Source organism: Pteropus vampyrus, unplaced genomic scaffold, assembly GCF_000151845.1.
Source record: "Pteropus vampyrus isolate Shadow unplaced genomic scaffold, Pvam_2.0 Scaffold260, whole genome shotgun sequence".
Taxonomy (NCBI): domain Eukaryota; kingdom Metazoa; phylum Chordata; class Mammalia; order Chiroptera; family Pteropodidae; genus Pteropus; species Pteropus vampyrus.
In genome coordinates, this window is record NW_011889041.1 from 24,522 (window position 1) to 43,855 (window position 19,334).

At 35.5% G+C, this 19,334-nt stretch overlaps 1 protein-coding gene across 2 annotated transcripts in view; it reads right to left on the reverse strand.

Moving 5' to 3' along the window:
• Positions 1-19,334, reverse strand: part of LOC105302064 (DNA primase large subunit-like) — a 77,935-nt gene that overhangs the window by 10,161 nt on the left and 48,440 nt on the right. Inside the window, exons 6-8 of one of the 2 annotated variants that reach the window (XM_023520359.1) lie at positions 17,563-17,658; positions 15,320-15,457; positions 13,960-14,432 (exon numbers count right to left, since the gene is read on the reverse strand). In XM_023520359.1, coding sequence (XP_023376127.1) covers positions 14,304-14,432; positions 15,320-15,457; positions 17,563-17,658 — 363 coding nt within the window. In that variant the 3' untranslated portion in view covers positions 13,960-14,303. Of the gene's footprint in view, positions 1-13,959; positions 14,433-15,319; positions 15,458-17,562; positions 17,659-19,334 lie in introns of those variants that run through there. The other variant, XM_023520360.1, reaches the window with a different exon arrangement.

Genomic DNA, 19,334 nt, shown 5'->3' on the forward strand with positions numbered 1-19,334 from the left:
ATGTTACTATATTGTATTATAATATATATATTATTATTTCTTTCAAAGAAAATTCAAGAAATAGGTGAGGAAAACTGGGGGCGGGGGGTCGATGTTCGGGTCAATAAACATTTTCCAAGCACCCCCCATATACAAAATACTATACTAGAAAGCAGTAAGGACATAACTATTATGGGAAGGTAAGATACAGGACAGGCATGTAAACAAATTAATGTAATACAGAGTTCAAAAATAAAATGTAGGATACAAAGCCCAACAGCAATTCCTTAGACTTATACACTGAATCATTTTTTCTGTATTTCTCACTTTATTTTCATTAAGTTACATTAACAGAAGCATCTCATTTTACACAACTCGAAACTAAGTGTTATTTACTAATAAATTCCTCCCACCTCAATATCCCACCTCTTCATGACTTACCTTGCTTTATCACCAAAAGAAAAAAAAAGGAAGATAAAAGAAAAAGGGAAGAAATGAAATATGGCTGAACTAGAAATATGGCTAAAGAGTTAAGAAGGATCAAAAGAGAAAAGGGCATGTCCAAAGACTATATAAGACTCATAATAAGGAAAGAGAATTAAGTTTTCTTATAAAATAAAATTTTATAGCGAAGACAGGTGGTCTAGGTACTGTTTATTCAATCACTACAATCCGAAGGAAATACACCCACTATCTAGAAGAGATATCTGCACTCCTGTGTTCGTTGCAGCATTATTCACAATGGCCATGATATAGAAGCAATGTAAATATCCAATGACGACTGGATTTTAAAAATGTGATATATAAACACACACACACAATGGAATATTATTCGGCCTTTAAAAAGAGGTAATGCCGCCATTTGCAACAACATGGATGTACCTTGAGGGTATTATGCTAAGTGAGCTAAGCAAGACACACTAAGACAAATATTGCATGATCTCACATATATGTGGATTCTTTAAAAAAAAAAAAAAGCCAAACTTATGGTAACAGAAGGTGGAATGGTGGTTACCAGAGGCTGAGGGATTGAGGGAAAGGGAATATGGGGGAAAAAAAAGGGAAAGAAAGTAGAATGATGGTTGCCAGGGGAGGTGATGGGGACATGGGGAGTTATTTTTTAGTAGTACAGAGTTTCAGTTTTGCAAGATAAAAGAGTTTAGGAGATGGATGGTGGTGATAAGTGCATTACAATATGAATGTACTTAATATCATTCCACTGTACACTTAAAAATGGTTAAGACAGTAAATTTTATGTGTATTTTACAATTTAAAAAATGGGAAAAAATATGAATGAGATAAGCTAAGACACAAGACATTGAGTTGAAAGCTCATGGAGTTATGCAAGTAATAAGATGAGTATATGAAATATAAGACATGGTGTGAGTAGGTTATAGGATGCACAGGGAAAGTGGGAATGAGTTTAACTGCGATAAGTTTAAACAGTAAGAATATCTACTGAAGTGTCTGCATCCAAGATTAAGTTGGTATAAAATACATCATATTTTGTCACACACACACACACACACACACACACACACACACTCTCACTCTCACTCTCACTCTCACTCTCTCTCTCTCTCTCTCTCTCTCTCTCTCTCTCTCTCTCTCTATCTCTCTCTCTCTCTACTCCTCTCCCCTCAAAGTCCCTGTTCTAAAACAATAATGAATTAAGGGACCTCAGTCAGTAGAGCAGTCTAATATGACAGAATCAATAATGAATTAAGGGACCTCAGTCAGTAGAGCAGTCTAATATGACAGAATCATAAAGAAAAAACTTATTTTTAAAAGTGAGGAGCTACTAAATGTGTAAGTTATATAGACAAGGGCTACCTTGTCACCTGCCAGGTACCCAGGCCCAACAGAATGAATGACAATAATAACCTTGCATTTGTTGCAACATTTTCCACTGTCTGCAGACCTTTCCTTTACATTGGTACACAAACTCAGAGAACTCTAATTTGTACCAGAGAGGGTGTTTTTCCACCTTCCCTTGCTACCTGCTGTAGCCATATGTGGTAAGTTGGGACAAGAGAGCAGGAAGGATGAGAGACAATCCATTCCTGGGAGTATCTGGACAGTGTGACTACCATCACTCCATCACTCAAGTGAGTAATCAATCTGGATTTAGTAATCCAAGTGATAAGAATAAAGTCAATGTGATCATTTCAAAAACATCTGCTAAAAACAGAAAAAAAGACTGGCTAGTAACTTGTTACTGAGCCCCGATACATACAAGTCTCACGTGGATTCCACACATTTTTGTTTTAGTTTCTCTCAAAAATAAATTGCAAACTCCTTTTCCACCAAATTCTCTCCTTTCCTCGCAACTTGCAAAAGATCAAGAGTCCATTTAGCTGAAGATAAAGATATGTTCCATTAATTCATCAGCAATATTATCATCTCCTAGTACTACCATCCACAATGTAATACAGCTCATGCCCACCAGGTACACATTAAGAAAGTCCTCTTCTAACCTGCCTGCATGAAAGTGCATTTCATCTCACCTAAATTCAGAAGAGCTGATCAATCTTGCAGCAAACATGCAGGTTTGCTCCTCAGTCACCTAATCCCTTGCCTGCCTCAACCAAAAGTGAATGAAAAAATAAAATATTTGCTCTCCCAAATAAAGGAGAGCGACACAGATTCAGGTCAAAGAGAAATAAATGGCATTTTGCTAGAAAAGAGTATTAGGGGATAACAGTTCTGAGAAAGCATTTGCTCCCCTGATGAAGAGCAGAAGCAGCTGATCTTCCTGAAGAAGACATGATAACTGAAGCTAAACAGCCATATATCCTGTAACCCAGAGGCAATAATCAGGAAGGAAAGTATAGTAGATTTAAAAGACACATTGTTGAGCCACTTCAGTATAGTGAGCAAACATCTATCTCAGGTTGGGTCAGAAAATTAACCCCTACTTTATTTAGATAAATATTTTAAACTACTTGTTTAAGGTATTTGTAACTGATAAAATTCCCCAATCCTACCTTGGCTGTGGAGTAAGGAGTTGATTAAATATATTGATGTTTATCAACACTAATCTTAAAAAAAGGGGGGGGGAGGATCATATTTGTGCCACTTCCTACACATAGAGAGACATCATTAAAGATCATGAGCAGAGAAACCACGGATTCGTGTGTGCTGGCCTAGAATTTGGTTCGGCAACCAGTACTGTGATCTCAGGTAAATTACTTAACCTATCAAAGCCTGTTTCCTCATCTGCAAAATTCATGTTAAAAATCACCTTATAATGTTACTGACAGGACTAAATCAACAATGCATATATAAATTTAATAGTGCCTGGAATATGCTAAGTGCTTTAAAAATGTTTTGAAACCTGCCTCCAACACCACTACCACAACCACCATCACCTAACAGAGCAATACTCCAGATAAAATTGGTAAAGTTCAGAGGTTCTTAACCTAAGAAGAATGATTCAACATCCATGAAACTAAAGGGGGAAATACAGTTTCAAATGTATTCTCTCTCTCCCTCTCCCTCTCCCTCCCCCTCCCCCTCCCCCTCTTGTGAGGGGGGCGGGGAAAAGAGAGAGAGAGAGAGAGAGAGAGAGAGAGAGAGAGAGAGAGAGAGAGTGTGTGTGTGTGTGTGTGTGTGTGTGTGTGTGTCCTGCCTCAGGCCTAACCCACAATATACAATTAATCTACATTTGCTGAAGGAAAAACTTCTTAGCCAAGTGTTATGAGAGTAGAAGCACATAAAACTTTGCATCTATCAAGGTAAAAAATAATAATTTTTATGATTTAGAATATGTCATTTTTTTTTTCAGCCATCCTCAAGAAGCAGAGATGATTTCCTTAATATTTTAAATAAAACTCAAAAGTAGACCGAAGGATTAATGAGAATGTACTTACAAAGATGTACTTGGGGAAAAAAAAAGACTATAAATGCAAATTGTTATTCTCTTTCTTTGGGATTATTGCTGCCCTGACAAAATCCAAAGCTATATTAGTTTGTTTTTTCCTCAAAGATTGAACATTATTTCATCTTCTTTCCATTATTTTAGCCTTTAATAGTCGATGTGATAACTGTGGAATTTTTGATGGGACAGTTATAGAAGATAACATTCTAGTTACCAAGCTTGCCTGCTGTTCTTGTTTTCAAATATATGAGAAAGAAAACTGTCTTCTATATTTTCTTCCAGTTTCAGTTCTCTATTTTCTAGATCATTACTCCACTCATACCTCAATTTAGTAAGCTCATTGACACTGTTCATCTACTTTGCGACTCAACAAAATGTAATTTGTATATGGACAAAATCAAAGTTTCACAAAGGACAACCATATTTTTTTAAAACCAGAGCTTAACTATGTTCCATATTACTAGTCTCATAACTCTATACAGGTTTCTAATTGAAAATGTAGGCATGAAAACACAAACTCACCTAATGTCACATTTTAAAACATACCCTAAAAGAGTAAAATTATTTTTAAAATGAAGGATTTTATACAGACAGCAAGAGCCTCATAGAACATTTACTTCTAATATTAGTGCCTTTTTAAAAATCTAGAGGAAAATCAAATCGGTTCAGTTAGTTATACTCAATTCCATCATTCTTTGATTATTTCTAGAATCGGCTATTATTTCTATCAATTCTAGGACAATTTACATTTGTTATTTTTATTTTTGTTTTGAACTTACACATTACTCTCCTAAAACAGGGGTCCCCTGGAACACGACTGGTAATGATCGGTGGCCTGTTCGGAACCGGGCCACACAGCAAGAGCTGGGCGGCAGGCTAGCTAGTGAAGAAGCTTCATCTGTATTCGCAGCCACTCCCCAACCCCAGGGCCGAGGACTGGTACTGGTCCATGGCTTGTTAGGAAGCAGGCCGCACACCAGGAAGCAAGCCAGTGAAGCTTCATCTGTATTTTCAGCTGCTCCTCAGCACTAGAATCACCGCCTCAGCTCCACCTCAGATCATCAGGTGTTAGATTCTCATAGGAGCACCAGTCCATTGTGCCAAAAAGGTTGGGGACCACTGTCCTAGAACATTTCAGATACCATTTTATGCACCACTCCAATTTTAGTATATGTGCTGCCTACTTCAGGTCACAGGGTTCTCTCTGTGTCACTTTGATAAAGACAGAAAGCCTTAATAAGTTTTATTTCTGAGATAAAATTCACAACGCCTATAAATCAGATGAATTCTGCACTCCGTGACAAGTTCCTCAAATAAATATGTGTGATTAAATAGACAAGCAGTGAAATTTGAAAGCACAGAATTAGAAAGCTGGTATGTGGACAATACTCACCTTGCCTAAACAGAGCAGGCAGGAAAAGAAATGACAGGGCTTGTTACCGGCTGAGAGTATGGACAAGGAAGAAACAAAGAGGGAACTTAAAAAATGAAGACAAATAACAGTGGTCTCATTCCCCATCCCTTACCCCAACCCCCGCAAAAAGCTAAGGTCAAGGGATTGTTCACATAGAAGATAGAGGCCTAAAAACCAAGCTCAGAGCTGACATCTTTGAAGTTCTTTCTATGATCCCCAGACTAAGTTCATCACTCTCTTTGCTATGCTACTTCTATACCCAGTACAACTCTTCTCTTTTATTGACCATACCGTATGATGACCGATTGCATCGTTTCCCCATTGCTGCCCCCTCTTATACATTCTGAGCACCCTGAAAGCTTAATCATATACTCGTGTCTCCAGTGTTTTTGCCTGAAACATAGTGAATACTCAAAGTTACTGAATTCAACTTGAATAAACATCTTTTCCTATATGAGAATTTGTTATAAAGGAAAGCCAAACTGATTATAACCACTTTTTTTAAAAAAAATATTTATTCTTTCTCTGGCACATAATTATTAAGTGTTGTAGGTAAAAGAGCAGACATGGGTGACTTAATATTGGATGTGGCCAATCCTATTTCCATGAGACAGAGTTGGTTTAATTAACACAATATTTTACTTTGGTTTAATTTCTTCTTTATCGTGTGTGTGTGTGTGTCTCCCTCTTGTTCTCACTCTTTTTCTCACTAATGATGAATTAGAAAACTTTAAGAAAACTGAAACTCAAAGACATATACATAATCTTTACTTTTCGATGTCCAGTCACTGTTAAAAATTACACTCTCAACACTTAATCAATCTGGTAACATTTTCTGTATCCCTAGGTCCTCCTGTGCAAAATTTTTAAATTGGAAAACTAACAGGTGATGCATCTTTCTTTGTAGTGACTGAATAAATTTGTGCTCTATGAGAGTAGAACTGTCAAAGAATTGAATTTACAAGTACCAAAAAAAAAGACTTTTCAGTATTCAGATGTTTCCTAGCAACTGAATCTGTTGATATTTTCTCACCATAAGTAAGTAATAGGAATAAAAATCTGTGTTTTGGTGTACTCCAGTGTCAATGAAAGCAATGCAGCTCAATGGGAAAAAAAAATAAACTATAAATAATGTGTACAAATACTAAAAGTATTTTCTAGCCAATCTAGGCTGAGGCTTTAAAACAAGTAATATAATTCTTAAATATGATAAATAATCTGAAGAATAGATGTGTTTACAAAGGAGTATAGAGGAATCTTATCTTTTCTGTAATAGGGCGTGGGATGGGGAGCATGTGCAGTGGACACAAAGGTGACCACAAAAAAAGTAACCTAGGAATTACTCTTGAGAATTAGTTCAACCATGAAGAATGAAGCTGCTATTCTCTAAGTAGCTAGAGTTCAAACTTGGTTTATACTGCTTCATAAGTTTCTAAACAAAATATAAAACTTGCACCTTACATGATCCAGAGAAAAACTGTCAAAAAGGCAACAATTTAACTAACGCAGCCAACTGCAGCAGTTCTTCAGAAGTATTTTGAGATAATAAATATTTGCAATTGAGATTTCAGAAATGTTCTGCTTGTATAGCACTTCACACACATTATCAGGTACTTCACTCTTTTATAAACAGTATGCTGAAGTGCAACCCTGTTTAACCTTACTTTTCTCAACAAATATGGAGAATACAAACATGCAGCTCTCACAAGGTAATTCATCAGATCCTGAGTACCTATTCTTCTCAAGGCACTGTACTAGGCATCAGAGATAATGAGCTTGAATATGGCACAATCCCTACCCTGGAGAACCCTAAATTTAAAACATGTCATGGAAATGCCACTATAGGGAGAGAAAATCAGAGAAAGCAGTAGAGGGGCAGAGCTATTTTACTGGGCCTGGGGAGAGGCAAGGAACTACTATAGTGAAAAAGGGCACTGAACTTGAGTTATGCGAGACCAATAGTAAAGGACCCAGGCCTGACTGTTACTCAAAGTTACTGAATTCAACTCAGTAAGTTTTATTAAGAGCCTGTTATAAAAGAAAGCTAATAAGCACTATCATACATAATAGGACAAGCATGTCCACTGATATCTATAAACCTTGAGTTTGCATTCCAGTTGCCAAGAAGGAGAGCAAGATAACACATAAATGATTAACACAACTCTAAAATCCTTTCCTGCTCTAAAAATTCTATATCTACATGCTGCTAACATTTGCTGGCAACTAGAAAGTAAACAACTTGAGATAAGTGAATCATTAAAATTCTTGCCGCCAATAATTTCCATAAACACAAAATGAAGAACTGTACTAAGCACTATAGAAATAAGAAGAAAAATCAAAACCTCTTAAAATATTATTTTTCACATCAACTAGCCCCTTCAAATGAACACCTAAAATATAAATATATACCACTATGAAATTTTTAAAGCACTTTCATATACATGACTGATTTTTTCAATGAATGAAAGCTGTTCTATCAAAAACCTATAATATTTCACTAAAACAAGAAAATAACTTTTATTCAATCTTATTCTGTGAATGATGTCACAAGCCTCATTTCCTAAAATAAAATACAAATGGACAATGATGCCAACACTCACTTGTAATGATTTGTTCATTTGTAGTATTCGACTCATTGCCCCTGTCTGATCCCCACACCCAACCTTGAAATATTCAGTTTGGTATTTGGTCCACTTCTTCATTTATTCTTTACTCCTCTGAAATTGCATCTACTAGTTTGGCTTCAAATTTCACAACAATGTGGATGACTCCCAAATCTATGTCTGAATCTCTAAGCGATCTTCTGAGTTTTAACCTATGTTTACCAGAATGTTTTATTAATTCAAAAAACTCAACAGGTCCAACACCAAAATCATTTTCCCTCTCAAAGAGCTCTGTCTCGCATCCCTATTCCTAAAACACATCTCCAATAGTCCATGCTTTCCAGCACCTAATCGTTTACTTTTACTGCTCTCTGCAAACTATTCATCTCCCCACAGCCAAATCTTTTAAAGCTAATTTCAATCCTATCTTTTCTCTAAATTCCCTGAGCTCAAGTGATACAATTCTCAGGACACTTTCTACCTAGTCACTGAGTCCTTTATACATATCTTAGCTTCCCCTAATAGACATGAGGGTTCTTGAGGGTCAGAGACCTGTCTCATAAATTTTCCATTCCTCATACCACCTAGGCACTATGCAGTAAACCTGAGATGTTAATAAAATGTTTGTAGAATGGACAACAAATCATAATCTAAACATTATCACGGGCTTAACAAACCAATACCTCACAAATAGAGCAATAATCAAGTTCAGCTTAGCATCCTCAGTCAATAAACATGTCTCAAAGTAGAAAGGGCATGTTTATTTTTCCCTCAAAATGAGTGATTTCTTTCTGTTTCATGGATTTCAAATGCAATGTTTTGTTTCCTACAGATCAGTACCACAAGGGAAAAACGGTACCTGGAGCCTTATAATAAAGGTGAGGACAAAGGTATGGTATCCACAACTTGCCTACTGATGAATTAGCTACAACACTGACTGGTTCATTGCAACCACTTAAAATAGAATTAAATAAGCAGGAAGCACTATTAGAAAAGACATAATAACCAATCCAAAACCCAAGGAAAACAACTAGCTAGACACAAATAAGACAAAGAAAATTCCTGTTCGATTTCAAAGTAAGCAACCATTCAAAAAAATGAATTATATTTAACCATAGCTTAAGGAACTAAACCGAATAATGCTTTTAAAAAGAGGATAAAAGATTTAAGAGGATTACAAGTTCTTTAGAAATTACTTGATTAAGTACCTACAAAGAATAATTTTCCAGAGCAACAAATATTTGGTGAATCATAAACTCAACTGGTATTCTAGAAATGTGAAAAATGAAATCCTTTTCAATAAAAGAAAATCTTTACTTTTCTCTGTGACTCTCAGAAAGAGCTGCTTACTTGCCATGTCGATTACTTCCTTAGGAACTTCTCAAAGTCCTTCTTTCGACATTAAAGCGTATAAATATATTTTCTGAAGGTCTGGGATTTAAAGTTTTACCAGTACCTTCTAATGATGAGTCTCACAAACAGAAAGTAAAATTAGTGACACTATGTGAGAAAAAAGAGAATTTGCCTTAAAGAAACTCAGCTACAATTTAAGAAGCTTTAAAAAATGAACAAAGCATGTTCCACTGCTTCATGAGAGTGGAGTGTGTGAAAGCTCCAGCTCAGTTGTGGGCCCTCCTCTCTTCTTCACTCACATATCACTGTGCCTGTGCGACCTCATTCAGTCTCATGGCTTCACCCAGAAATCCAGATTTCTAAATCTAACTTCTTACTTGCTATCTCCATTTGGATGACTAATAAGCACCTCCCACTTAACATGGTCAAAACAGAGCTCTTGATTTTATTGTATGTACTTCTCTCTCAGTCTTTAGCATCATGGTAAAAGACATCACTTCTAATCAGTTATTCAGGCTAAAATCTAGGCAGTGTAACAAAGTAATCTGGAGTATAAACTCTGAAGCCAGATTGCAAGGATGAATTCAAATCCTGCCTCTGTTCCTCAATATCTGTGCAAAGATACTATAAGCTTTGGAGGGTAATAATGGTACCCCCAGATAGGGCAACTATGAAAATTAAATATGTTAATTCATGTAAAGCATTTAGAACACCTGGCAAATATTAAATTGTCACTGAGTTTAAATTATGATTACTATCATCCTGATTCCTCTTTTACTCTCACACCCAGTCTGTCAACAATTCTTCAAAAACATAACTGAAATTCACTGACTTCTTTCACCTGTTACCTTCACAACCACCTTATTTCAAGCCACCACCTAGATTAATGTGATAAACTTACACACTAGTTTTCCTGCTTTTATTCTTTCTAAACCTTCCAAAGCGGTTTTCAAGCAGAAGTCATAGTATTTTAAAGTATAAATCTTATCACTCTCTTATTCAAAACCATCTAATGGCTTTCGACTACATTAGGCTAAAAATCAAACTGTTCACGCTGGTTTCTTTATTTAAAGTCCTGTATCTGGCCAATGTAGTCTCATTTTGTCCTACTGTCTGCTAGCTCATTACACTTCAGCTATACTGGCCTTTTTAATTCTGCAAAAATGCCAAGATTCCCTCCTCAGGGTCTTTGCCTTAATGACCTTCTCTGCCTGGAATATTCCTTCCTCTATATGTGTTCATCTGGCTCCAACATGTATATGATATTGTTACTGTTTATTTCTTTACTAATTGTCCATCTCCCACTAGAATATAAGCTCTATAAAAAAAGAAATTTCATCCATCTTTTTAAATACTGTGTCCCTAAAACCTGAAACAATATGTGAGTGAACAAAAAGTTATTTAAAAAATAAACCATTAATTGAAAAGACTGGCCAAAGCTTCTAAAACTGTTATGTAAAGCAAAGAAATATATCATTCCCCCACTCCTTTCCATAACCGGTTATCCATTTATTGCATCTCAGCTACAAATTTACCCTTTCTGCCTGCTCTGTAATGGACCCTAATATAATTATCTTCCAAAATTTTCTCATAGTTTGAAGATCTATATTCTCTGGTAATACAACTTACAAAGGAACAGTTATCATCAAAAGAGCTTAAGAATTACAATTGGAAAAACCTGAGATCCAGTTATGTCTCCCCAGCAATTAACAGCCAACATAACCTTGGACAAATTACTTAGCCTCTCAGAGCTGCATTTTCCTCATCTGTATAATGCAGATTATAATCCTTGTCTATCTTAGAGGCTCGTGGGGAGGATCAAATGAGATAATGCATAAACAATAAACTATGGACAAGTAGAAGTTACTATTATCTATCGGTTCAACGAAATTTTACTGAGCACTGCCCTGTGTGCTAGATGCTATACTAGAGAGAAAATTATAAATAAGACAGAACCCTAACTCTCAAAGAGCTTACATTTTAGTTGAGGAGAAAAACACATAATCGGAATAATTTTATCATAGTTTGGTAATGTGCAGAGTGCTGTGAGAGCACACAGGAGATATATTTAGCAAAATCCTGAGGCTTTGGGGAGGCTTCCAGGAGGAAGTGGGGCCACAAATGAGTCGCAAAGGATCAGTAGGATAAGAAGAGTTCTTATCAAATAAGAAGGTAATGACCACCTTTCACTAGACCTAGAGCATGTTCAAAAGTCATTTTGGTTACATTATCATAAAAATCACAATTCAAATATCACCTGGGATAAGACTCTTCTATCAAAGTTTTTGCACGGCAAAGGAAACCATCGACAAAACGAAAAGACAACCTACCAATTGGGAGAAGATATTTGCCAATGACACAATCAATAAGGTGTGACACCCAAATTTTACAACTTGACACCAAAAAACAAACAAACAAACAAACAATCCAATTAATAAAAGGGCAGAGGACCTGAATAGACATTTCTCCAAAGAGGACATACAGATGGCCAATAGACATATGAAAAGATGCTCAACATCACTAATTATCAGAAAAATGCAAATTAAAAACATAATGACTTATCACCTCACATCTATTGGAATGGCTATCATCAATAAATCAACAAACAATAAGCGAGGATGTGGAGAAAAGGGAACCTTGTGCACTGTTGGTGGGATCCCAAATGAGTGCAGCCGCTATAGAAAACAGTATAAAAGTTCCTCAAAAACTTAAAAATAGAACTACCTTATGACCTGGCAATTCCAATTCTGGGTATTTATCTGAAGAAATCCAAAAACACTAATTCAAAAAGACATATACACCCCTACGTTCAATGCAGCACTATTTACAACAGCCAAGACATGGAAGCAATCTAAGTGCCTATCAATAGACGACTGGATAAAGAAGATGTAGTACATACACATGATGGAATATTATTTGGTCTAAAAAAAAAAAATGAAATCTTACCATTTGGGACAACATGAATGAACCTAGAGGGTATTATGTTAAGTGAACTAAGTCAGATGAAGACAAAGGCCATATGATTCCACCATATATGGAATCTAAACAACAAACAAACAAAATGGAAACAGACTGATAGATAAAGAGGACAAACTGATGGTTGCCAGATGGAAGGGGGGTTGGGGAGCTGAGTGAAAAAGGTGAAGGGATTAAGAAGTGCAAAGTGGTAGTTACAGAATAGTCAGTTACAGGGATATAAAGTACAGCACAGGGAATATAGTCAATAATATTGTAATCATGATATATGGTGCCAAGTGGGTACTAGACTAATAAGGGAGATCACTTCATAAATTATATAAATGTCTAACTGCTATGCTATACACCTGAAACTAATATAATATTGAATGTGAACTGTAATTGAAAAACAAACACACAGGAAAAAAATCTCTTCTATCAACTTGGACTTCCTGCAGCACCATTTTTTTTTTCTACCACTAATTAAAATACTTTTTTTTTCATCTTTACAGCAATGTTTCTCATTCTACAAGAATATTCCCATTAATAAGACTGAAATTTTTCAATTACATACTCCAAGGTCAAAGGTTTCTTCACTGGAAAGGAAGTAATAAAGACACCATAGCATTAGGCTTCGATTTCTCCTTCACCATAGCTCTATAAGAAATACCCTCCCTTCCTTCCCACTGCCTCCCACAGCTATCCGAACAAGTTTCCAGGCAATACACTCCATCCACTCTCCTGTGTGATAAGGCAAAGGGTTCTCTGAACAACCTCTCAAACAAAATTGGCTCTGACCCATCCAGGAGAAAGCTGAGCACTGTCTGAAGCAGCAACTCACTGTCCCTCCTCCATCAAATCCAAAGACACTGAGGCCAGAGCGCTCCATAACCAGTGGCAATCAAGACAAATTCAGTAAGTCTGAATCCACTAAAGCACAACATAGATTATTCTTTACCCTGCAATTCTAATCCTGGACATAGAACCAACAGAAATGTGTTTGCCAAAGATGTCCTAGAATGTTCAGAGCATCAGTATTAGTAATAACCGCAAGAAAGAAAAGAAAATTCAATACATGTCAACAACAGAATGGGTAAATAAACTGTTAAATAAAGTCAATCAGAAGTGGGATGAATGAAAGTCATGTGTCACCTGAAAGGATGCAATGAAAAGATTATACCCTCACTTCTATGACATTCCTGCTCAAGATGTACAACTTGCATCTAACCGTGCAGAAACATCAGACAAACCCAAATTGAGAGATAGTCTACAAAATAACTAGCCTGGAATCTTAAACAGTAACAAAGTCATGAAAGTCAAGGAGAAACTAAGAACTTGTTCCAGACTGAAGGAGACTAAAAAGACATAATAACTAAATAACACATTGATTTAGGACAAATAAAGGACATAATTGAGACAACTGGTGAAATTTGAGTGGGATCTGAGGAATAGACAGTAATCATGTACTGATGCTTCTTTCCTTATTTTGACAGTTAAACTGTGGTTATGGCGGAAGATGTCTTTGCAGGTATTACACACGAAAGTATGGGGGTGATGACACATCAGGTTGGGAACTTATTCTCAAATGGTTTATGGAAAATGTTTTTTACCTGTAACTTTTCTGTAAGTCTGCGATTATTTCAAAATTCTAAAAAGTTATTTTAAAATTTCTTAAAGTATGTTGGAGAGGGGAAAGAATGAACAAGAGGAAAGGAAGGAAAAAAGAATTCAAAGTTTATATGCTGTATTTTTTCTCAACAATGTCTTAACTGCAATTTGCTGAAAAAATGAATTTATTACTAACTTAAGAATTTCATTTTGTCTTTAATTTCAGTATATTGTTATCTCTCATTTTCTGCCCGAAAATAGAAAAAAATAAAATTTGCGAAAATCTACCACACATCCCTCTTTGTACAATTAGACTACTAGGGAGACACATTGACTAGCACATATACATGTGCCCGTTTTCACTAGCAAGGATAGCTTCTTTTCAGAAGCCCCCAATTTCTCATATTTTCAGCCAGAATTCCATTGAATCACATGCATAAATCAACAATTTGGAAAGGTGGAGAAAACCACTATGATCAACCCAAGGATGGTCCCAAAGCTCCGGAAGCTTTCAAAAATAAATGGTGATATTTTGGGTTGTCATGGGGACTGGAGGCCACTTTTGGCATTCAGTGGATGAGAGGTGGAGATGCCCAATGTCCTGAAAATTACATGGCTGTTTCACATAAAGAAGTGCTGTCTAAAATGTCAACAGAGAGAAAATAGGTGAACAAAATCAATAATAATAAAACAAGGGGAATGGCTAACCGATAGACAAACATCAGTGTCAGCTACAGAGATTCACAGTAGTGAAAAACACTATCTTCATCTATAAGTAGATTATGGTCCAGAGAAAGTCATAGACAAATAAGGAAACTATTTAAAAACATCAACTTTACTGAGGATAAAAAAAAAAAAATAGGATTAGGGAGGAAGACTATTAAGTTATTAAACACCCATTATGCTATAGATATTTTCATAAACTGCTGTATTTAATAAAAACCAGAATTAACATTTTAGTCTTCCCAAATACCAATATAGCTGAATTATATACATTTAGGTAACCCAGGAAAGTCAGTAATAAAAATCACTTATACCAAAAAATACTATAATTTTTAACTTAAAAGGAAAAGTTGGCCAGTGCTTGTACTATAATCAGTATAGCTTTAAAAAGCATAAAAAGAACTAGACTTTGCCCTCTACTGACAGTAAATATCAATTCAGAACAGAAATCCAAGGGTTACATCCACCAAGGAGCACTCTAATTATGCAGGGCTGGATATGAAATCCATCTCTGAACAAAAAGACACAATCTTGAAGAAACCCACAATAGCCACTCACAAAATTAATCAACTCACCATTAGTATTTACTAAGAGAAAGAAAAAAAATAAAAAACTATTAGTAGTAACAAAAACCTAGCAGTTCTAGAATTACCAGTATAATATCATAAGCAATTTGAATATTATTATGAAAATAAACATTTCTTAAGAAGTAAACAACAAAACTATTAAGGGTATATAAATGAAAATGAGAACATGTGGAAATAAAGTGACTATGGAAATGTAGTAAAAAAGTGAAATACTTACTGCCAAAGCCTTGGACAGTTTGGTTCTAAATTCGTTCAGGACAATTGCCACAATGTCCTTAAGTGGTACATAAGCAAAGCCATCTTCCAAATAGACTTTCCTTCCTCGAAACAAATCCAGAGCATCAGCAAAAGGGATCTGAATTCAGAGTGAAACAGGGAAAATAAGCAGTATCTGTCATTTTGAAATTCTCCTAAATCTTCATATGTATTAAGTCCAAATAAAATTCTTCCTATGAGAAATTCATTAATCCCAGCAGGACAAAAAAAAAAAAAGGGTAGGGGGAATCAATTTATACTCCTTAAAACTAAACAATTAGCATTAAGAAGTGGCAGTCCAAAAATGTGTTCATTTCAGAATAGATGTTTTGAAAAATAATTATAACCCAAGTCAGAATGCTTTATTTTTACTTAATTCATGAATTTATGAATTATAATCCTCAGGATTTCAAACTCCCAACTCAAGCCCTCTGAGCACACTGCATTCCTCTCATATGATATCCTCTACATTTTATTCTGCATCAAGTAAAATCCTAATGTGTGTACAACATGTTTGGTGCTGAAAATTACTAGCAAGTAATATAAACTTATTCATCTATGTTTCCATTCCTTCTCTAGAGAAATACAATGCAAAAGTTAATCTCAACACTAATAAATAGAAATAATAAGCATTTAGTTTTGCTATTAAAATAAGTATTTGCCAGTAAATATTAAAAAATAAAACTAATTCTATTCTACACATATTTTTAAAGTCCTATGGACTATACTAAAATTTTAAGATATCAGCAGAATATATTAGTAAACTGAGGAAATCATCTTTAAATTCCAAAAGATTTTTTCCCTTTTTAAAAGTGAGGTGAAAAATTAGGTTAAAAAAATGTCCCTAAATCACCTATTCGCTCAACTTTTAGGGACGCTATATGTCTATCATTCTTCAATACATCCAATGATATCACACAATAGATTGTGCGAATTTTAATAGTTGTTTTTTTTTTAATGAATTTACAGATTTCTATGACTACGACATTGTCCTTGTCCTGAAGGAGGTTACCACTTAGTTAAGAAAACAAGATAAGATACATATGGAAGTCGAACAGCTCTACTGGGCAGTCCATGTGCAACGCTGCGCCAAACAAATAATTCACACAGGACGTATCAGAGCGGGGGTAAGAGAATTTAATTCAATCTAGGCAAGAAAAGGAGATAGAAGTTTGGAAATGTGAGTTCTAGTCCAAAATTTGTTACTTATTAGACTTATTATTTCAATACATTTAATAAATGTTTCTAAACCACAGCAGCTAGACCTATAAAATCAGGAAAGGGGAGGAAGAGATGGTCTAAATGGCCCTTAGGGATTCTTTAGCTCTACTATTCCATGATTCTAGCTGATCAGGGTGGCCACAGTGGAAATAAAAATGCCCAAGCAGAAGCAAAAGATGATGTGAAGGCAGAGTAATAGGAAATATGTGGTTTGGAAGGCTGACTGAATGATGGCCTAACTGGCAGAAACGGAAAGCCAGAATGGGGAGCTAACGAGGAAGCAGGATTTTAAACTACTGGTACTCACCAATAATAATGAGTATATTCTTTCAAAGGAAATTGTGGTATTACAGCTATCAAAGTTCAAATGAATCTCAGCTGTCTTGTCTTCTCCTTCTGGAACTATTTAGTCCAAGAGCAACTCAGTGGGTTCAAGCAAAGCAGTATCTATGCTAAGGGATAGGGGACAGCAGAAGTGGCCTAGTGCAGGCTGAAACCTAGGTAGATGAAAGGTTTTCCCATGGGAGAGCAAGTAGGCAGACAGAGTCAGAGCCCGAGTGGCATGGAGCAGCGTCCACGTGGGGAGACAGTCCAACAATGGTGTCAGAGCCCAATGACAGCAAACACTTTGATGCAGGGCTGTGACCCAGAGACAGGTGCTGGGCCAAGTGAGTGATGGGATATGCTTGCAGGGGGCAGCCCAGCATGCAGTATAAAGCTTAAGCATTGTGAGGAGAGAATTTCTTTTAGAAAATGGCCTGCGACAGGGGGTCGGAGCCCAAGCAGTGTTAGAGGGGTGTCTGTGTAAAAGCAAAGCCCAACACAGAATGTTGGCACACCCTTATTCGGGTAAAGAAGAAATCTGCAGGAGAGGGAGAGGCTGTGGTCACAAGAGGCTATACAAATAGGTTAATTAAATATGTATATAAACTTCTATGTAATATATTTTTAAAAACCTAGGAAGTATTTTAAAAGTTTACATACCTTATAAACTGACTCCAACTCCCACTTAGTCCCGCTTAAACTGGGTGATGAAGCAATAATCTCCTTTTCTCGAAGAGTCTTCTCTTCATCTTTTATCTAAAAAACACATATTTTATACCATTTAAGAAATTAAATCTTTCGTTTCAATAAAATACTTTCCTTTCTAGTGAAGATTCTATATTTTCATAGAAGTTTTTAAACCCTGGTATCTCAAATCATTCCTAATATGATTACTAAATCACTATTATCATTAATAAAGCCAGAATAAGGAAGAAAATTTAAATTCAATATACTTTCAAATTTCCACTCTGCCAATTTCTGAGGACATATAACAAAAGAACAGTAGCACAGAAACAAAAAGTATTATAATACAAAAGGAAAGGAATTATAATAAAAACTCAGGTTAATATAGACTAAAAATGAGCATTATCCCAATTCAAGAGTTATGTTAATTTATTAAAATACCTATTTGCAGTTAAGAGTGATTTAACTATTTCTCAACTTTCTGGACACATAAAACAACTCCAAACTTAAAACACTAGTTTTGCTAAGGAACAACTAGAAATCTATTATCTCAGACTAATTATGGCTTTAAAAATAAGAGATAGCTCTAACTAGATAAAAATGTTCAACTTCTATACAGTGAAATAAAAGATCTGTAAATAGATATGAATTACAAATGACAAACTGATGGAAATATTTACATCACTTGACATCTGAGTTACTCTCAATAAACCCCTCGGCAATAGGACACAAGGACTAGCAATCCAAAAGTGAATACACAATGTTGAGACAGTCTTTCCAAAGGGCCCTTTGACAAAACATATCAAAAAGCCTTAAAACACACAGATCCTAACAGTTTTACTTCCAGGATTAATCTTAAGTAAACAACAGGACAAATAAATAAGAACAAATTTTCTTCATCACAACATTATTTATGATAATAATAAGAAAAACTAACTGTCCAACAAGTACTCAGTTAAATAATTACAGTGGAATTTGATGTTTCAGTAAAGCAGGTTCTATTCAGATCAACTTCTCACAGTAATTAAAGAAGAAACACTGACAAAAATTTTTAAAGCATCTTCTTTAAAGCACAGAAGATTAAATACACAGGGTCAGGCCCACATGAAGTAAGGTATCTAACTTCACTTCGTTTGAGACCCTAATGCTCAAATGCAATACGGGTCATTAGAAAAATACCAAACCTCGAACTTGTTTTAAGGTGGTTCCCTAATTCAAATGCCCCAAACACCTGGCAGAAGCAAACTCAAATCCACTCAAAGTACATTCACAGCATGCCTCAAAGGGTTCCTACAAATACTTATAAATACAATGTCAAACACACTGCATTTTATATAACAAGGCACACAATAATACATCCCTTCATGAGCAAAAACAAAAGACTCAAATACATACAGGCATGTAAAGAAATAAAAGACAAGTGCGATGATAGCTGTATGAATGGGAAACTACAAAAAGTTATTTAAGAAAAAAATTTTAAAGAGAAGGGGAAGGAAACAAAGAACTTCTAGAAACATAAAAAAACTCAGGAATAGTAATTAAAAACTCAATGGAATCATTAAAAAAAAAAAATCCTTAAATTTCGGTTAATGTAAACTACGTAATTTAGACCAACCCATCTGCATCAAAGGTGCCACAGGTTACTTAGGAACTGCCAGGCCAGAAGTCAAGGGCTGTCATTTAAAGCCCACTTTTATATTTGCTAATTCACAGAAAGCAGCTTCAAAGAGACTCAGTCAAAAGTGGAT